The sequence below is a fragment of the Pleurodeles waltl genome, chromosome 7 (assembly GCF_031143425.1).
Source record: "Pleurodeles waltl isolate 20211129_DDA chromosome 7, aPleWal1.hap1.20221129, whole genome shotgun sequence".
Taxonomy (NCBI): Eukaryota; Metazoa; Chordata; class Amphibia; order Caudata; family Salamandridae; genus Pleurodeles; species Pleurodeles waltl.
This window is the reverse complement of record NC_090446.1, coordinates 534,508,905-534,531,600: the sequence shown is the minus strand read 5'-3', so window position 1 is coordinate 534,531,600 and position 22,696 is coordinate 534,508,905. Positions and strand designations below refer to the sequence as shown.

At 44.5% G+C, this 22,696-nt stretch overlaps 1 protein-coding gene across 1 annotated transcript in view; it reads left to right on the top strand.

The window, feature by feature from the left end:
• Positions 1-290: 290 nt before the first annotated feature.
• Positions 291-22,696, top strand: part of LOC138246912 (serine protease 27-like) — a 175,667-nt gene continuing 153,261 nt past the window's right edge. Inside the window, exons 1-2 of the mRNA XM_069201659.1 lie at positions 291-303; positions 709-874. Of these exons, the coding sequence (XP_069057760.1) occupies positions 291-303; positions 709-874 (179 nt within the window). The remainder of the gene's footprint in view (positions 304-708; positions 875-22,696) is intronic.

Here is a 22,696-nt window from a genome sequence, read left to right as displayed (position 1 = left end):
TCTAGAATCCCTTTGAAATAGTCGGTAAAAGTTTTTTTTGCAGTTGCAAATACTCCTATGTTGTGAAGCGCAGTGTTTGCAACTGCAAAATATGTTAGTGCATCATGCTCACAGAGTGTAGACATCATGTTTGCTCCTTCCTTGGTGTTTTTCTGGGTGGACCTCGAATTTGGTTAAAACGCAGTTTCCTCCATTAAATATATGATCTTTTTTACTGCATCAGTATGGATAGAGTTAAGAGGGCTCTTTATTCTTTTTGTACAAATTTTCATTGACCGCTTACACCAAGCATGACTTATGTGGGTAAATGACAAATCCAACAACTGTTCATCCACATGTTGGTGCTTGTCTCTAGTGAACACTTCCAGGAGGCCAAAAGGTCTCAATATTTCCCATGCTGTCCGAAGAGACTAGACCATTTTGGAGCAAAAGAGGTGCACTTGTTTCTATCTGACTACCAGTTGGCTTCATTATGAAGGACAAATAGTTGGGCTAAGAAAAAGGAATGATTTTTCTAGGCCTATCCCATTTTAGTCTACTCACTGAGGGGAAATCGAGAGTGAAGCTCAGTTTGCTGATCCCATTGCTATGTGCCAAGACACCCATCTCAGGCAGATTGGAAACTTTGAAACCCTCTCCAAATATTTCCCTGCTGTCCTCAAGGTGGGTCAAAATATTTAGCTCACTATAACCTTTTTTCTATGCCAGCTTGCGGTCAGCCTGTCCTTATTGAGAATCGGATTGTGGGTGGAGAGGACTCAGAAGCAGGTAAATGGCCTTGGCAGGTCAGCTTACAGATCCATGGCCATCACACTTGTGGAGGATCCTTGATCACCAATGACTGGGTATTGACAGCTGCACACTGCTTTCTACAGTAAGTATTGCACATCTCTTACTACCTTTTAGTGCCTGCTCTCTTTCCAAGATTCTCTCATGGATCGAACACTGCTCATCATTTGGGTAGTATAACGTCTGTTTGACAATCTTAAAATGGCAAAAATGACCAAATGCAAAGCCCAGACTAACCAGCCTCTCTCTGAGTCACAGAGTGAGTGGGTGAATGGAATGTGTGATGAGTTATTGAGCTTATGAGGAAAGTTAGCGTGTGTAATATATATATATATATATATATATATATATATATATATATATATATATATATATATATATATATATATATATTACCTTGTGGTGGTCACCACTAGGTAGTTATAGTTAGGACCTTGTGTCTATCAAAAAAGCGTTTTTTTTACTTGCCTTTATCTTTGGCGCCACTTGACGAATCTTCACTAAACTTTCCAAAGAAATTTGCCATTCATGTCATTTGCTGTCTGGAAAGTTTCTGGGTGATCCATCTGGGGCGGATAAGGAAAAGGGGGGGTCCCAAAACACTTTTTCCCCATTCATTTTTCTATAAGGATTTTGAACAGTGATGCCGTCGAAACTAGTGGATGGACTTAAGACAAATTTGGCAGGAACGTAGGTCCTGGTCCAGAAAGTGATGTTTTTGTGTTTTGTTGTGAATCTGTTCAGTGCTTTGTGGTAATTAATGGGGAACAAAATGTATATATAGGGATGCTGATCCATAGTGCATCCGATGGGGAGCGCCACATATCAGGGAGTCACAAGAAGGAGTGGGATTGGCTGGGTGCAAGCAGTTCAAAAAGTTGCAGCCACCATTTTATTGACCGCAATGGTCTTTGAGAAATAGGTAGAAGGGGTCAGGGTAGAGGTACTCTGACCCCATGTGAACAGTATATAGGTTTGTGAGGGATGAATTATCAGTTTAAAAAGGTTAAAAGCTCCTTTCTTCTTGACGATCGTGGATCCGCAAGCCCCATTTCGGTGCTCAGCGGTGCCCCCCGTGTAACGTTGTGACGGAGTTGCAAACCCTCCTGATGAAAGAAAAAAATATAAATATATATATATAAATACATATGGTCACACACAGTGTCACACCCACTCAGACACTCACACACCCACTTACAGCCCCAGTTAAAGAGTCACACACAGACCCACTCACAAACTGACACACCCACTCTCAGACCCACTGACACACTCATGCATCCACTCACAGACCCACTGAGACACTAACTTGCCCACTTACAGACCCACTCAGATTCTCAGGCAACCACTCGAGACCCACTCAGACCCTTACACATCCACTCATAGATCCACTGATACACTGACACACCCACTCACAGATGCACTGAGACACTGACTCACTCACTCATAGACCCACTCACAGACTCCCCCACCCACTCACGCACCAACTCACAGATCTACGCAGACTCTCATACACCCACAGATCAACTCAGACTCTCATCTACCCACCCACTCTCCCCTCTCAGACACTCACTCACAGACCCACTCAGAGACTCATGCCCTCACTCACAGACCCACTGAACCCCCCACCCACCTACTCACAGACCCACACAGACACTGACACACTTACTTACAGACCCACTAAGATACTGATAAATCCACTCTCACACCCAGACAGACACTCTCACAGCCACTCTCACACCCAGATACACCCTGTCATACTGATTCACACACCCAGAGAGACAGGCCACAGCCAAGCACATCCAAAGGGCCATGCGCAGCATGGACTTGGGTGGTTAGGGGGGTTGGACGCAGGGTTTGGTCAACCGCCACTGCACATGGCCAACGGTCGTGCGCGACAGTGTTTGAATTAAAGTATGGTAATACAAATTACTTTAGGTTAAAAAAACATAGAAATTTACTGAAAAAAAAGAGGTTACAGGGACATTAGAGTTAGGAAATAGAATTTTTTTTAAAGCTATACATTCCCTTAAAAAATCAGAGGTTACAGGGACGTTATAGTTAGGCTAAAATTTTAAACGTATCAAACTATAAAAATTCACTGGTTATACTTAGAGTTACTTCAAGTAACTATAACTCGTGCCCTAAGGTAACTATAATTCGTCCCCACCCCATGCACTGCTAATTACTCCAAATGACTCCAAAATATTGAAGAAAAAACTGTGCATGGCGAGGGGCGATAGTTATAGTTATTTGAGATAACTATAACTGGTGAATTTCTATGGTTTCATATGTTTAAAATGTGAGCCTAACTTTAACGTCCCTGTAACCTTTGTATTTTTTGTGTGAATATACATGTAGACACACGTATATATATATATATATATATATATACAGAGAGAGAGAGAGAGAGAGAAAGATATAGATATATATAGATGTTTATATGTACATATATGTCTGTGTATGTATATATATATATATATATATATATATATATATATATATATATATATATATATATATATATATATTTATTCAGTGATTATTTAATATGTGAGGTCATAAGCAGTGCATCACAGCAATGCAAGTTCTACTTATGTTAATTACATATAACTGGCACATTTTTTGTGGTCCTTCACCCTATACCGTCAGGTGCCGCTAACTTCTAGCTGCCAAGAGCCTGTGGCTAGGCCCTACAGACAATACCATGCGGGTAGGCAAACCCTCACTGAGTTCATTCCTCGGCTATATGCAACAAGGGTTAGGCCGCAGGGCCTTGTGGGCAGTCAACACCCCGAAGCAGCCAAATGGCCACAGAGCTCCATACTACCTTTTAATTTTTTGTTTGTTTGTCGGAATCCTTGGGCCTCCAGCGGGAGCCCTGCAGGAGTCCCACAGGAACACATGAGCAGGCTGCACTGAGTCCCACAGGAGTCCCGCAGAATTGCAACACGGCAAAAAAATGTGCCTTTTTGGCTCTTGTAAGGGTCTCTCTGGGACCCTGCCACAATGGCTAGGGGGGCAGAGTATTCCTACCCCGCCCCTTATATAGGTTATTAAACAAATTTTAATGTCCTCTAATGCAGCTGTAGTGCAGCTGCCACATTTTTCTTCATGTTGAAGCTGGTTGGCCCCAGGGTAATCCTGTGTACACAACATCAGAATTCATTATTTGTAAATTTTTCACACAAGGGTCCTTCAGGGAGTTGGTTGTCAACATATATTTATACATTTGTATCCTTACATTTCTCTAAGACATCTGAACAGATTAACACCAAATGACATAAAGCACACTTTCTGGATAAATATTTAGCTTTCTACAAAATATGGTGTAAAGCTGTTAATTAATTTTTTAGGTTCGGTCTAGACAGCAAGACCTGTTGGATGGAGAATAGGCATTTGCTCCTGCCTTGCCGCTGCCTGCCGCTTAGAGTAGGTTAAAGGCAGCGTTGCTCTTGTTGTGCTTCCTCCTAACTGGCTTGGCAACCAATACGTCACTTTCTGTACTTGGCTGAGGAGCACTGGCCAAGTACAGTTTAATTGCGCCTGGAATGTTTCTCTGTTGTTTGGACTGACAATTTTCTTTATTTCCTGCCTCTCATGTTTGTCAGTAAGCCCTCATGTTCATGTGCGCGGTTTGTTTTCCGCACTTGCCCATCATGTCGTCCTTACTTTACATAATCAGTCATTACAAGTAGTTGTGTCGTGCGTGTGTTTTGTACATTTTTTTATTGCTTAGTATAGCAATATAGCAATATAGAGCCACAGTGGGAGAGCTGATATTACAATATTCACTGCACTCAGGGAAACTCACCCAATAATGCTTTGCTGGCATGCCTTTTACAACACATTATTGCCCAGAACTCAACACGTGGTGGTCCCAGGGCAATGGGACCACCGCCAAAACATTCAGAACAATGTGCTCTTTCTGTTCAGGCCACCTTGTGCGTCACATTAGGTGAGAGGGGACCCAAACATAACCTCCTCCACCATTAAATGCATATTCAAATTATCTTCTAATTAAAACTTTAGTTTTTTATAGCTGAGAGGAATTTGTGTTATGAGGGCCTTGTTTATAATAATATTCTGACAGCCCTGCTCGGCCTGCAAATGTGTAGTTCGCTATGCTCTCCAAGGGTTGAAGGGTGATAATTGCTCCAAAACACTACTAACCCAGTTGGCTTGACAGAGACATCTAGCCACCACCAGTGATATTGCACCACACAGTTTATTTCTGATAAAGGTTTATGGTATGAATGGGAACTTACCCCATAATGCTTTGCAGGCTTTCCCTTTACAACACATTTTTGGCCATAACTCAGTGTGTTGTGGTCCTAGGGTAATGGGACCACCACCAAAAAATTCAGAATGATATGCTCTTTCTGTTCAGGTCTTCTTGTGGGTCATACTAGGTGAGAAGGGCCCCAAAAATCATAACCTCTTCCACCATTAAATGCCTATTTAAATTATCTTCTAGCTGAAACTTTTGTTTTTACAGCTGAGAGGAGTTTGTGTTATAAGGACCTTGTCTGTAATAATATTCTGACAGCCTTGTTTGGCCTGCAAGGTGTAAAGTGCTATGGTTTCTAAGAGGTGAAGGATGATGATTGCCCCAAGATGCTACTAACTCAGTGGCTCGACAGGGCTATCTAGCTATGAGCAGTAGTATTGCATTTTCTGCTATTGCACACAGTTTATTTCTGATAAAGGTTTAATGTATGCACTGAAACTCACTCCATATTGCTTTGCAGGCACTCCTGCTTGATGGCTCACCCTAAAACTTTCCAGAAAAGAGCTGAGATGGATGAACTTTTTTGGGGAAGTTTTGTGAAAATTCATTAAAGTTATTAGCAAAACAAACATCTCTATATATATATATATATATATAAAATGTATATAGCCCCCGGGGCTGGCTCACTTACTGTGTCCTAGTGAGCCCAACCCCTTTCATTTACATTTCAGCACTGAGAGGTGGAGGTCCCAAGGCCTAATAAGGCTTGGAGGGGCTGCACGCCCCTTCCCTTTTTAATTGACTTTGGTGCAGGGTGATGTGGTCCACAGGTCCTATAAAAACACAGGAGGGGGCACATGGCCCCTTTCTCCCCTTTTTATTCTAACCTTTTTTTTTAATTATATTTGGCCCTCTGGGATAGAGTCCCGGGGATAAAGTCTCTGGGGCACAAGAAGGTTTGGGGAGGGGACTGTGCAGCCCCCTGCCCTTTTGCATTGTATTTGGCCCATAGGTATTCATTCCCTAGTGAGTGTTAAGGCTTGTGGAGGGGACTGCATGCCCTCCTCTCCTGTTTAGTTGTATTAGGTTCCAAGGGAAAGGATCCCCGGGGACTTGGTTAGGGGGCCAAATATCCCCCTCTCCTTTTTATTGGAACTGGCCCTGGTGACGGGGAGCTTTTGTTCCCTTGGGCCATCATATTCCCACAGGAGTCAGACTCCTGCTGGAGCAAGCACCCTGATTGGCTGCCAGAAACATGAGAAAAATGTTACTGGCTGCCGTTGCAGGACTCGGGGATATAGAACCTTGTCCTGAAGTTAAAAAAAAAATTATATAAAGGGGCACAATATGTCTGGCCCCTCCCCCGCATCCAAAATAAATAAAAACATCCGTTTTTTTTTCTGTGATTGATCAAAGTAAAAAAAAACGAAGGCCCATATTTATACTTTTTGACGCTAAACTGCGCTAACGCAGTTTAGCGTCAAAAAGTTTTGCGCCGGCTAACGCCATTCTGAAGCGCCATGCGGGCGCCGTATTTATTGAATGGCGTTAGCCGGCGCAAGCAGACCGGCGCTGCCTGGTGTGCGCGAGAAAAACCACGTACACCAGGCAGCGCCGGCGTAGGGGGAAAATGGCGCATGGGCGTCTTAAAATGGGGCAAGTCAGGTTACGTCGAAAAAATCATCGTAACCCGACTTGCGCCATTTATTTTCGACGCCCATCCCCCATCAACATGACTCCTATCATTGTAAAGATAGGAGTCATGCCCCCTTGCCCAATGGCCATGCCCAGGGGACTTCTGTCCCCTGGGCATGGTCATTGGGCATAGTGGCATGTAGGGGGGCACAAATCAGGCCCCCCTATGCCAAAAAAAATTATTAAAAAAAATAAAAAAATACTTACCTGAACTTACCTGAATGTCCCTGGGGTGGGTCCCTCCAGCCTTGGGTGTCCTCCTGGGGTGGGCAAGGGTGGCAGGGGGGGTCCCTGGGGGCAGGGGAGGGCACTCTGGGCTCATTTTGAGCCCACTTGTCCCTTAACGCCATGCCTGACCCAGGCGTTAAAAAGCGGCGCAAATGCGCAGTTTTAAGCCACGCCCACTCCCGGGCGTCTCTTTTGCCCGGGAGTATAAATACCACGTAAAGGCCTGGGAGTCATTTTTTAGACGGGAACGCCTCCCTTGCATATCATTAACGCAAGGAAGGGGTTCACGCTAAAAAATGACGCACATTCCGGGAACTTTGGCGCTATACGCCTCTAACGCCATAGTATAAATATGGCGTTAGTTGGCGTTAGTTTAGCGTCGAATTTGCGTCGAAAAAAACGACGCAAATTCGGCGCAAACGGAGTATAAATACGGCCCGAAATGGCTGCCACCATTTTATATGTATCTATTTATATATTTATATATATATATATATATATATATATATATATATATATATATATATATATATGCAGTGGCAAAGTTCCGGCATATCCCGGCTACATCCACCATAGCGGGGTCGGTGCGAGTTACAGATGCCGGCAGCCGCTTGACAATAACAACAAAAGTACAGCAGTCGCAGACACTTGAAAACTCGCACTCCAAGGCTTGTAGTATGCAAAAGATAGTTTGATGGTGATGTGTTTCGATCTCGAAGAGATCTTTCTCACAGCCAATACAAACATGGAGTACACCACCACCCTTTATAACAAATGGAATTTATTTCTAAAAATGGCAAAAAGGCTAAACCACAATCACAATTTTAATGAGGAAAGTTGTAAATTACATACCACATGATAAATAAAACACAATGTATTGACATATTGCAAATTTCATAAATTTCATAAAAGATCCTATAATAAATCTCCCCAAATGCGAACCAATCATCTAACATTATTTCTCTATCATCTTATCAGGGCAAAAAATAATTTTAAAAATATGTCAATATTTGTATACTCAATATTAACATAAATTTAAACAGTCACTTAATACATACTAGCCTGGTGGCCATTTCATTATTATTGACTGATCATTTAATATTATTTCTATATCATTTAACTGGGACAAAAAATCATTTTCTAATTATATAAATATTTGTATATTGAATATTGACATATGTTAAAGAAATTACTCTGTACATACTTGCCAAGGGTAGAGGGGTGCTTGGCCCCCTCCCTGAGGCCTTTTTGGCCCCAGGTACCCCAATACCCGGGGCCCAAAGTTTTTTTTAAGGGAGAGTGCGTGGCTCCCCTCCCCGAGTGGTTTTCAGCTCTGGGGACCCCATTCCAAGCCTAAAATATTTTTAAGGAGAGGGGTGCATGCCCCCCCCCCTCGAGTCATTTTTGACCCCGGCGACGCAATCCGCCAATGCCCAAAGTATTTTTTAAGGGGCCCTCCCCAAGAGGCCAAGGGGACCCCACCCCTAGGGCCATAACTTAACTATAAAGGGAGCCCCCCCCTTCCTGAGCCTTTAATTGCCCCGGGCCGGCTCACTTTTTGTGTCCCTGTGGGACTGCCCTGGGACACAGTAGTTACCTTGTCCTGCACGGCCAGGAAACATCTTTTTGCTCCTATGTGGCTGGATCATAATCAAATCTCTTACCAAATGGGAGCAAACACAATGGTCCATATTTAAGAAAAGTTTGTGCCATCTTTGTGTCATTTGTTTGCGCAAAAGCAGAGCAAACCTACCTTCATATTAATATTTTGACGCTAGACCTGTCTAGTGTAAAAATATCAGAGATAGCATCATTTTTTGAGAGTGACAAATCGTATTGTGACAATGACATGCAAGGTAGGTTTTCCCTTCAAAAAAATTACGCTAGCCCCTCAGAGCCATATTTACCCCAGATGCAAAAACGATGCACAGAAAGGAAGCAGACCCAAAAAATGACACAAAAGCTGATTTGTGTCATATTTTAAAAGAGGCCCACACACCACCACTTAAGGAAAACACACAGACGGAGCATTGGCAACCTCCTGGACAATATGGAACTGTTATTGCTCCAGCTTGGCACACGCCGCAGACGTCAGTGACAACCATCCTTGGGGTCAGGGAACAAGATGTCATCAGGAATTACCGTCTGAACCAGGAGTCAATAGTACGCCTACTGCACCACATTGTGCCAGACATCACTGCTAGGGTGGCAACTCCAACAAACATACCACCCATGACCAAACTCCTCAGTGTCCTCCATATGCTGGTGCAAGTGGCAGGTGTCTCCCATCATACACCTCACACCCCACCACATCTGCTTCCCCCACACCCAGCAAATACAGCAGGAAACTAAGCAAGGTTTCTATCTAATTGCTGGGTTTCCGAATGTGCTGGGTGCAATGGACTGCACTCATGTCCAACTGGTGCCACCTACAGCAACTGAGCACCTATACAGGAAATGCAAGCACACCCATTTAATAAATGTGCAGGCCATTGTGGCACCACCATGGACTCTTCTCAAACATCCTTGCCAAATACCCCAGCAGCATACATGATGCCTACATATTCCGGCACTCCAACATCAATGAGCGGTTCCAGGATGGGCAATATGGCAATGGCCTACTCACAGGTAAGCCACCATATCAATCAGTACACAAACAACACACCAACCATGTAGGACAAGCAAGGCATACCTCACACTAAACACACATGGGCAGGGGAACACAGATGTACAGACAACAACAAATATGCCACATGCCACACTACACTGCAATCATTGCACATCACACACAAATATACACCCACATGTACACAAAATAGCAACACCTTGACTAGCACACCACATGGGGACAGATGAGCTATGTCCCCTTTGCATATAGAAGCTGGTCCCAAACCACTACTGGTGCCCACTGGTTGACACCTAAATACAGATCCCACACACATTACACCTAATAATGAATAGCTCAGCAATGTGAATGGCATAGACCATGTCAATGTAGAGAAAGTGACACATATGCACAGCCCCACATCAGTCATGGAGTTCAAGCCTCTGGTAGCACCAATATCAAATGCCACCCAAGTGTTGCCATGACCAACAACATATCACCTACACATACCTGACATACCTGTATTGTGCATATTCACCTGTCTACTGCATTGTGTTGCACACATGGGAATACAACATTACCTGCCATGAAAGACCATGGGGCAGAATGAAGAGACGTACAGCTCCTAGTCCAGTACCACCTCACATGAGCCCCTTAGCACCCCTAATGGCACCATGTGTGTGCCTTATACAAAACAAGTCTCACCATGGCACAGAGTATGTACAATACTTTAAATACCATGGATGCCATAGTAGGACTCTGTGGGAGTATAGAGGACATACCTGTCCTTTCATGCACCGTGCATAGGGACCCATGTAGAATAATGGCATGATCCCCCCAATGCCTGCACTGTGCATGTGTTGAAAGTGTCCATGATAAATCATGTATGGGAACTTAGGAGATTCCACTGTGCCAACTTTTGCTCATCCTCCAATTGTGTGATTTACACCCTAGTACACTTGATGGCTGGCACCGCCATCATCTGCCACAAAGGGTCACTATGTGTCGCACTGCATGCGTAGTGCAGCATGTTAACCTGGAGGCCAGAGTTTGACTTTTTAGGGCTACCATGGTGTCTCTACATATGACACCACTATGGTTCAAGGAGGTGGAAGGTTCCACCAACAGTAGGACACTGGCACAAATATGGACAACACAACACATATTTGAAATGGCTGAACCATCAGTTTGGATTGAATATTACAATCTCCAGGTCCTTGAGCCACAACCCAGAATGGTCATGTGCATCAACACAGACCTATGAAATTATTTCACAAAACAGGAATATACACTATACCAGAAGCAAGTCTGAGTCACCACTGCACCTAAAACTGACAACTGCCAATATTCATCCCAAACCACTATCGATCATTACCAATACATCTTCTCTCATTCCTTTGCAGCCGACCAAGGTTATGGCATACAGACATGGGTGATGACTCCATTTGGCAATCGTACAATGGTGGAAGAGCATGCATATAATGAAGGGCACAGAAGAACATGAAACGTGGTGGAGAGGACATTTGGGCTTCTAAATTCAAGGTTCAGGTGCCTGGCCCTGACAGGAGGAAGCCTGTTGTATGGTCCACCACTGTTAGGTAAGATGATACTGGTATGTGCAATCTTGCATAATATATGTATACGGACCAATGTTTCCTGGGATGAACAGGTAGATGTCCCCAAGGAGGAGGAGGATGACAATGGTGCAGCACATTTGGAGATAGGACTACAAAACACTGTTGCAAGAGTTCGCAGAAGACTACAAATTGTACAGAACCTCTACCCATAGTAACTGTACAAATATTAACACTTTGTAAATACCACCTGAATCTCCGTGGTCTATTCATTCCCCACTACATATGCCATTGGAATGTAACTCAAGTATGATTGCAACATAGTATGTGATGTAAGAGGTTCTAGTGCTTCCACGTCACACATCAGTGTCACATAACCCACCGGCATGTGACTCTTGAAGGCCTAGATCCATGCACCACAAAATATAACGTGACATTAAGTGGGCAAAGTGCAAAATCCTAGCCCTTTGCCCACATCATCTCCACGCCTGGCAGGGTGTATGCAAGGGGAGCATACATAAGGTAGGGGCTGTTATCAAATGGTGTTTAAGTAATGTAGGAACGGAACAGTGTCACATCTCAGCCAGATCGCTGCTATGCCAGCACTGTGCATGTGTGACAAGGAGGGGCACCATTGATAACAATGGAACTTCATTTACTGTTCAGGGTTAATAACCAAAGTTAGAGTCAAAGCCTGCACTGTATATCAATGAGTTTATGTCCTGGCACTGCCATTGGGCCCCACCCTGGCACATGGTGTCCTGTACCTCAAATATGGTACACACATGTTGGCTCTGGAGTGTGAAAAGGGTTGCCAGACAAATGAAGAAGCAGTGGGTGCTGAACCACTCTCCAAACATATGGCCTATTGTCTGGATTTAAGAATAGAATGGGACAATGCACTACCAAATTAATGTCCGGGCAGAATGTAGGCAGAGTGTGTTCCACTCCCTATGTAAATTCTATACACACCTGTCACATAAATCTGCTGTCTTGACACATGCCTACAGCTAATCCAGATATACATGTGAAGACTGATGTACTGGTGTATGGCCTAGGTAGCAAAGTGTTTGCATTTACCGACAATGTTTGACATGTGTTAGCAAGGTAACCTAGTATAGTCTGTATTACACCATCTCAGAGTACATATCAATACACACTACTCATTGACACTCACATGCCAGACCAAAAGAAAGTTATCAACAGTGACAAAATTCCCTAATATGGCTAGGTCTCCAACATGCCAATCAGGTGTGAGATGTGCAAGTATGCCCAGCAATGTCCAAACATGTCACAGACTCGTCCAAAGATGAACGGGAGAAGAAGTAGACAGATATGTTGCATGTGGCTAGTAAAAAAAGCAGCACTGAGATTTTTTCACACAGTAATATCATACACTCATTGTAAGAGTGACCTAGGTTGTGGAATGCAGGAATTAATGCATACCCATGCGCAAGAAGAATGTGGATGGACAGCTGAGAGATACCCACAGATACTTGGAGATACAACAAGGGAGGTCACCTGGAGATGACACAAGTGCTCGGGCAGGTGTAATGTCATGTGTGTATGAAAGTCATGTAATCTCCCAAAGCCAGGCAATTGGATGGTAACTATCATGTAGCCAGTAGTAGAAGATGTGTACATCTTCAATTTACACAAGTCACACATTGCATCCTGTCCATATATGACCGGACAATGTTGCAGTAGAAGATATGTACAACGTGTTAGAAGCCTAAAGATTGGCAGCAATGTAGGACACAATCTATTCCTAACAAGTTATGCGGTAAAAGATGGAGAAGGTACACACATAGACCAATTCTGACTGTGCAACACATCAATTTCAACATGTGATCACCCAACATATGTACAGAGAGGATGGCCAGGTCAGTACATTACCCACTCATGTTTGCCACTACAATAACTTGTTAGTTGCCCATTGCTTACCATTTTGACAGGAGGTAGAGACAGATGACACCGTCTGTCCCCTGGCACGTTCCTAAATTAGAAGTTACAACAGAGACACAAGCCCTAACCAAGCTGCCCATTGAAATTACTAAGGACATTAAATCATGCCTGTCAGACCATGCCAAATGATGAGACATGTCCTACATGTAGCTAGTCCTTAGTACATGGTAGGGCAAGGCTGACATCAATTACCCCAGAGGAAATATAATATCCCAGTCCTTTTGATCACAATTGTGCATGTGTCTGTTCTGCTGAAGAGCAATCATGACGAGGCTAGATCCCTGCCCAAAACATCCTAACACCACTGCTATGGCTGCATAGACTACTGACATTGTAAGGGGCCTGATGCATGTTCACAGTAGACTAAGTAATGTGGAGCACTGTAAACTTGTGCCTAAACATGCAACCATGGGTCTGTGTGGGCATACAAAATCCCACAGTAGTGATTATGAGTAGGCTGCCGTCTTTGCCAGACTGCAATACTGCTACACAGTGGTATGCCATTGTATGTGACAGCCATAACAAACATGATGTGCTCGATTGTGAGTACCGAATTGGTGGCATGCACACATATGCCAGATATTCTAGCACACATGTACCACTTAAATGACATAGGCCTGGTAATGTGTTTTGGAGTCTGCGCAAAAGGCAACTTTCCTCAGATGTTAGTGCATATGTATCACAAGATCATTGACAGAATAAAATTACCTTCACATGTGTTCCGACATACGAAAAAATAGGCGGCACTGATATGACTATACAGGCATTTGTCAACCTCCAACATGTGTCCATGCAGGAAGATAGATATGTGAGGTTTTATATCCCATAAACACACTGCTGTGGTCATATGTTACTGAAATGACACACTCGTCTTACCACACACACAGCACATACCAACCTTCATTGACACATGTGTGTGTACACGATCTCCTGCATCTAAGATGCATGGGGAAATATATGTCACATGTGTAGCAGAGCATCATGAAAGCTGAACCTAACTACATACCACTGAGTAGAAACACATGCACATACATTGTCAGGGGTAACTTGATTTCAAACCAGCCGTAATCCACTGCATCTTCTGAGTACAAATTGTCATGGGTATCACATTCTTTACCATGTATTGGACATTTGTATATCAGACATTACTATGTGGAACACCCACAAATATGTGTTAGAACACATATGTACACTCCTAGTACACATGTGCTAACATGTAAGTGGACACAGTCTAGCTGCACATGCACATATGCACACGATATCAGTCATTACATGCATCACACACATATACAAACATATAGGTAAAACATACCAATGTTACAACAAGATATGAACGGACATGCACACCCATGTAGCCATAACATACTGACTACATACATGAACATCCGCTGTGACATGGTATGTGAATCTGGGTGCACTGTAAGCCTTTGAAAGTAATTTCCATTAATACCTGTCATGCGTCAAAATAGTTAGCTGCAAACGGCTACTCTGCAAGGCCAGAAAAATGATGCCCGGCACCTGTGCGTCAATCACATGGCCACGTGCCTTGTCAGGCTATTCCGTATGGTGAGGCCACTAGAGTGAGACGGAACTGTCAGGATGACCAGGAGTTTGGCACACAATTGAAAATTTTGGAACACCGTTTTGCCAAACGTGGATATTCCAATAAACTGCTTAGTCACACACATGATCGAATCATGAAAGTCAATAGAACTACATTACTTTCCAAAAAACAACATAGACAGGCTGGCACAAGGAAGCCACCATCTTTCATAACTACCTACAGCTGCGCTAGTGCCGACATCTTTAAAATCTTAAGAAAGCATTGGAAAATTCTTACATCCGATGAGACACTGGAAAAGCGTCTACGGACACAACCGGACATGACTTATCGCAGAGGACGCACCTTGAGGGACCACCTTTGCCACAGCTTCCTGCCCACGATCACTAAAAGCAATTGGCTTCCCTCACCACCCCTAGGCTTTTATAGATGCGGACACTGCAATATCTGTGATTATGTACAGGACAAAACTAAACAGTTCATGCATAACACGAATGTTACATATACTATCAAACAGTTCATGAACTGTAACACTAAATACATTGTATATTGTATTATCTGCACATGCAAGAAGATATACGTTGGGAGCACCATCAGACCTTTTAAGGAAAGATTACAGGAGCACATCAGGGCAATCAGAAACAACAACGCTGACTACCCCCTTGCAGCTCATTTCAACAAGAAACATCCATTACAAGAGAGGCTAAATGTGCAGACTTTTGGAATCGCCACCCTGGGCGGCTGCCCTAGGGGTGGCAATAAAACCCTTCAACTAAGGCAATTAGAGAGTAGGTGGATTATAAGATTGCGAGCAGTGGAGATGGGTTTAAACTCGGACAAAGACTTACATGTCTTTCTCTAGCATTTTCGGCATCTCCAAATCTGCCCTCACTATCTGCATCACCTTTCCATGTACAGTATTTATGATATTCTGAAATATATGTTATATGCAAAGACATCGGATTATCTCCTTTATCCCTTTTGATTTCATGATGCAGTGTACATATGTGTTTTGTCAATTTTCATATTGTTCATTGATTTCTGATGTTTTGCAAATATTTTCTCTCCATGTATTATCCGTGCATGTACAGGAATGTTGTTTTGTTTTTCTTTATTTTTCTTCACTATTCTATATCACTGGTCAATTACATCATTTTCTAGCGTCTGTCAATTTCTGCATCATTCTTTCATGCATAGCACCTATGAAAATTTGAATAGACTTGTTACATGCAATAATATTGGATTACCCCTTACATCCTTCTTGATTTCATAATTTAGCATGCAATGCTATTTCTTGGCCATTTTCATATTTTTACTACTATATTTTTTAGTGTTATTTGACTGTGAACACCTTGTCTTCCTGTTTAATTTCTGCATTTTTACATGGATGTACTCTTCCACACCACTGGTTTATCTCACCATATACTAGTGTCCGTTAATTCACAAATACATTTATCTATAGATAACCTCATTGGTACATGCTCGTGAAATTTCGGTCTTTGTACTTCCTTTTTCAACAAATTTCAGATCCTATACGACATTATACTTCATAAATAACTCTCCATATTCTTTTTTCTTTTTCTTTTCCACTATTCAGTGGGTGTCTCACATACATTTCTCTCTTCCTCTGTTTTATCTCCTTCTTTGACATTTCAATGTGGCGCCCGTCTTCCATCCCTACTTGGCTACAGCTCTAGCTTCATAGTCCCTTTTCTATTTCCACTCCCTATTGGGCTACAAATAGAGGGAGTCCGCCACCGGCGCGCGATTACTATTTGCAGCGCCGTCCATACCACGCCGAAAGAAACGCTTGGAGACATCTGAGGTATGGACACTTATTAATTGATAGTGCAGTGCGCCAGTCCAGGTCTTGTATGGGGTTTATGTGGATGTTTTACATCACTGGCGATGGCCTTAAGCATTCACTTTCATTAACGATATAGCCCGGCAACTCCATGGGAGTTTCACGGATGCTATACATCGCCTGCTATTTGTCCTAAACATCACATATAATCTACGATACATTAGGTTTTTCGCAAACGCCACTCTCTATTTATATATATTCTTACTTCGGCGATCTATACATTTACCATATGGGTTATGATCACCATGTCATTCTTCTCGCAATAACACATTCTAAATAACGACACTCCTACTAGTCCATGCTAATTTTGAATAACCATTACAATAGGGTCAATATACATTTCACGGACCGCCCTTACCAGGTTTCTTTGCCCTCTTTCTCACTATACAGGCTTACCATGGTCCTCTAGCCTCTTCTTACTCGACCTCCTTCTCAAAACATAAGACATCAATTTGTCTCTGGCACTTTGGAACATTGAGCTATTTATCTGCATCATAGGTATGTTTTTTCGACTATCGGATCAGTTAATCCACCTTTTGTTAATTTTTCTGCACATAATACCAATGTTTCCAACGATGCATGTCTTCCTTTTTGTGGTTCAACATCTAGGACACACTTTTATCTCAACACATGGTTTTTCCTATACTTTATGGCATCACTAGAATACTGTAGGTGTGTGTGTTGTCTTTGTTTCCCTTTTCACTTTACTTGACTGTACTCTTCAAAACTGATAATTCTCATTCCCTAGCTCTGGTTTTTTCCCTTTTCACTCTATTTGTGATACACCTACTTCAGATCACATTTCATTTTCTGACACTCTTTTGGTGACTTACATCCTAAATGAATATGGAGAGCAGTAACGACATCTCTCTATTCGGGCCACGTTTTTTGGCTAACAATCGGGCTTCCCTACTTTTAATTTAATTCAAACAATTGCTTTCTTCATTGGTCACAAACACTTCTTTTCTCATTTGAATTGTTTTCCAGTAGTTGATACTCTATTTCCTTGTTTATATCCACAGCCTTGATAAAGTCTACCCAGACGAAACACGTGTTGGCTGTTGTCTATTTGGGCTGATGTTCATTTGAAAAGGATTTCTGTTGTCATCTCTTGACTCTGGCTCCAAGATGTTACCTTGGGCCACAGATTATTGTTTCATCTAAAGACATCACGAGGAATAAATTGGAACATTATAACCGCTTGGGATGTGCCGTGGTTTTTCTTCTTTGCTTGTCAGGCTGTATGGGAAGGAATACCATGCATGACCATCATGCATCAAAAATGTAGACACAAACGCCAAAACTTCATACTTTCCTATGCAGTAAAATTACGCCTGGCCCCTGAACGTCAATCGCAAGTGGAGCTGGTGTTGGTGGATTAGAGTTTTAGGAATCATGTTTTTGTGCTGTGTCCTGTTGCTGTTGTGTCATATTTGCCTTTTCATCAGTCTCTTGTAGTGTTTTTTTACTGTATCTATCTAATAGAGACTCCTAGCTGCAGATTCCTTAACTTAGAATTTCCGGGCGTCAGTTTGCAATCTGGAATCTTTTGCTGAGCAGCCCCCTGCGCGTGCCGTTGGGTGGCGTTGTGCGGATCCACGTGGCATTGTTGGAGCTGTCTGTGACATCATGGTCACCTGTAAAGGCACCGCCCCAGCGCGCGTCCATCAGTTCTTTTCGTTCTTGTACTGTTTAAGCACAGGTCTGGATTTGAGCTTCTCTCTGCCTTGAAGACGCGGTTCTAGATATGTGGTGCACATCACCGTGCCATGTCAGTGATGGACGCCTATCAGGTATGTCTCAGGTGCCTCAACAGAGGCCACGCCTCAAAGCTGTGATCCGACTGCTGGCCCATGGCCCTGAAAGCTTTGAGAGAGCTGTCTCTGAAGCTCATAGTGGCTCAGCAGTCGACTTTGGTTGGAGTGACTCCTAGGACGTCATGGTCTCGATTGAGGAGGCCGCTCCAGGAGCCCTAAGTTCTCTTCTTTGCACTCGAGGTCCTCTGGGCACTCAGGGAAGAGGCACAAAAAGAAGAAGTCCAAGCAGACTTGGACTTCACCACGCCTATCCACCGACGAGGCGTCTCAGGAACGTTGACGTCCCAGGGACGGTTCCACAGAACCGATGCCAGTGCCAACTTGGAGCCTCCCCCCCATTCTGGGATCGAAGCTACCCACTCTCAGCTCAGAGAATTTTATGAAGCTGTTTGCCTCGTATTTGAGTGGGCCGCCCCCGCTGGCGCGCCTTTGGGCCCTGCAGGGTCAGCAGGGGCCCAGTTGGATTCCACGCTTGCAGCTTCAACCTCAGTGCCGTTGGGGACTCCTGGATCCGATACCAAATCTTGAACGAAGCCAAGTGCACACAGTCGGCCTTTTCCGGCATTGTTCCCGACGTCAACGCTCCCCGCTCCGCTGGCACTGGTGCTGCTCCAGGTCCCAGAGGGTGTGCGGGACACACTTTCACAAGGTGTTAAAGATGGGAGGGATGCAGCAAAGTTTACAATACGGTGTGGTTTTGACACAACCAACTCGCTTGGAGGACAATTTCTTCAACGGTGGCCCTTCGTCGCCAAGCCTGTCTCCATCCATCCGGCTTTTTGGGGGATGTCCAGGCAAACCTTATGGACATGCCTTTTGATGGCTTGCACCTGTTTGGGAGAAGGCAGACTCAGTGCTGGAGCGGTTCAAGGACTTTTGGTGCTACAGCCAGATCCTTGGGTCTCTCTGCACCCACTCACCAGCAGTCTGCCTTTTGCCCCTTTTGAGTCTTTGGAAGGCATGTGGTACCACACCACCCACAAATGAGCCCCCGTCCTCCGTCAACTGAACATCCAGTACAAGGACGAGGTTGTGGTACCTTCAGACTCAGAGGGTCTAGCCAGAGGTCGGCCACCACCTAGCCCCCCTTCTCCACAGTGCCACAGTCCTCCTAGTATGATTCTGCAAGACCACTCGTACCCAGTTGGAGGGTGTAAGAGGCTGACCTGGTTTGTAGTGGGTACCTATGGTACATACACCTTACACCAGTTCCAGGCATCCCTTATTAGTGAAATGTAGGCAGTGTTTAGAAGCCAGGCTCTCTAGAGGTAGCTGTAGCTGAGCAGCCAAGGCTTATCTAGGAGACATCCAAAGCTCATGCAATACCACTGTAGTCACACAGTACTCACACATAAAAGAAAACACTTAGGGGGTTATTACAACTTTGGAGGAGGTGTTAATCTGTCCCAAAAGTGACGGATATACCACCAGCCGTATTACGAGTTCCATAGGATATAATGGACTCGTAATACGGCAGGTGGTATATCCGTCACTTTACAGTCACTTTTGGGACGGATTAACACCTCCTCCAAAGTTGTAATAACCCCCTTAGTGTTACAAAAGTAAGGGTACTTTATTTTGGTGACACAAATGCCAACAATACCATAGAGACTATACTCTCTTAGGAGGTCATTAATACTCACATTATATACACTAGTATGCAAAAACAGGTTAGAAAACAGTACAAATATTGAAAATCACAATAGTTAGAAATAGGCTTCGGTGAACATAAACCATATACTAATAAAATGGAATGTGAATGTTGGTTTCTCACTTAGGCAAGTGTAGTGTGTAGAGGGTCACAGGGAGTACTAGAAAACACCAAAGGTAAGTACTAGAACCCACCCCAGAGCCCAGGAAAGTAGGCGTAAAGTACAGGAACTTTCCCAGAACACACAGAAACACTAGAAAGAACATTATGCAAGAACCAGAAGACACTGCAAGACACCGACAGTGGATTTCTGGACCTGAAGCCCTGTGGAAGAAGGCGACCTAGTCCAAGAAGCACAGAAGATTCCAGGGAGAACAGGAGCCCCTGCTAACCCAGATGTAGATGAAAAAGAAGAACCACCGGCGAAGAACAACAGTCAGTACTGTACCCAAGAAGACTGATATGGGTTCCTGGTTGGTGCAGATGATATCTCACACCGGATGGAGGATTGCAGTCTGGTTTGCGTCACTAGAGTTCACCATCAAGCCTTGGCACGCGCAAAGCTCACGGTTAGTGAAAAATGGCGCTGCCTGGGACCAGAAGGGACCTGGTGGACTCTACCCAGGAGGGGTAGTCAGTGGGGGCTCTCAGCAACTCAGAGAGCCCACAGAAGACCAGGCAGTGTGCACAGGAGTCCCACAACATGGGGACAAAGGAGGTGCAAAAGGAGGCCCATGCAGCACTACAACAAAGGATCCTACACCACCGGAGAACCACTCTGGAAGATGTGCGTCATAGGATAAAGTGCTGGGGGCCGGAGCTGCACGGTGCACAAAGAACTTCGTGGAAGGATGCCAACAAGCCTTGGCACCTGCTAACCATGCGGTGCACGGGGGTACTGTCTTGCATTGGAAGGCAAGCTCTTACCTCCACCAAAGTTGGACAGTAGGATGTCAGGACCGTCGAGACCACTTAAGTCCACCACCCGTGATGCAGGATCCACGCAACTCGTCAGGAGAAGGGACCCACGCAGCCGGTCGTCGATGCAGTGAGGTGCCTGCTGAAGCAGGGGACTGACTCCTTCACTCCAAGGGAGATTCTGTCACTCTTCTGGTGCAGGCTGAAGACAGGGTGTCCTCTGAGGATGCACAACCGGGAAACAGTTGCAGTTGCTGGCAGGAGCTGAAGATACAATGTTGCAGAAGTCGTCTTTGCTTCTTTGTTGCAGTTTGTAGACTTCCTTGTGGGTCCAAATGCAGTTTCTTCAGTGAGAAGGTGAAGTAGAGGATGCAGAGGATTCCTGCTGGAGTCTTGCAATCCGAATCTGAAGAACCACCCAAGAGAGAGACCCTAAATAGCCCTGAAAGGGGGATTGGTCACCTAACCAGGTAAGCACCTATCAGGGGAGGGCTCTGATGTCACCTGTTGGCACTGCCCACTCAGATGCTCCCAGAGTTTCCTGGCAACATGGAATCCAAGATGGCAAATCCCAGGAAACCTCTGGAGGAGCTCTGAGCACCACCCCTGGGGTGGTGATGGACGGGAGAGTGGTCACTCCCCTTTCCTTTGTCCAGTTTTGCACTAGAGCAGGGACTGGGGGTCCCTGAACTGGTGTAGACTGGTTTATGCAAGGAGGGCACCAAATGTGCCCTTCAAAGCATTTCCAGTGGCCTGGGGAGGCTAGCCGTCCCAAGCCTGTAACACCTATTTCCAAATGGAGAGGGGGTAAATCCTTTGTTCTGTCTTCCTGGGCTTGAGCTGCTCAAGCAACAGAAGGGCAGAAACCTTTCTGAGAGGTGGCAGCAGCTGGAGCTGCCTGGAAACCCTCAGAAGGCTGGAATGGCAATCCTGGGGGTCCTCTAAGGAGCCCCCAGAGTTCATGGAATCATACAACCAAGGCTTCCAAAAGCCTTGTGGTATGATTCCAACATGTGGGATACCAAACATGCCATTGTTCGAAGTTACCATTATGTAGCTAGACATTGGTCGTGACCTATGTCCAGTACACACATAAAATGGCATTCCCTCACTCACGAAGTCCAGGAAAATGGTCCTAAAGGTCGTGGGGGCACCTCTGCTAGTGCAAGGGTGCCTTTACACACAGGTAGGTACTCTGCTCCCTGCCCTCAGGGCTAGATGGCCTGCTGTAGTGGTGACTTATAAGTGACCTGGTGCAGTGTAAATGGCAGTGAAAGGATGCATGCACCGTTTCACGTGTGCTGCAATGGCAGTCCTGCAGAAGCCTTTGCATGGGCTCCCTATGGGTGGCAAAAGATATGTTGCAGCCCATAGGGATCCTCTGGAACCCCAATGCCCTGGGTACCTAGGTACCTTATACTAAGGACTTCTAAGGGGGCACCAGTATGCCAATTGTGGGTGTAAAACTGGGTTACCAGTATGCAAGAACCATAATTTAAGGGAGAGAGCATAACTACTGGAGCCTTGACTAGCATGATCCCAGTAGACACAGTCAAACACACTGACAAACAGGCCAAAAGTGGGGGTAACCAAGCTAGAAAGAGGCTACTTTCCTACTGAGGTAGGATTCAATTTAATCTCCCTCACTGGTGGTCCATAACATTGGACAAATGGGTCATGCAGATCATACAAAAGGGCTATTCCCTCTCCTTCCAGTCTTTCCTTCCCTCCGTGCCTCCATTAAAAGAACAGCTGATGGAGGATCATTTAGTCTTGCTTCATGAGGAAGTCCCAGCTCTCT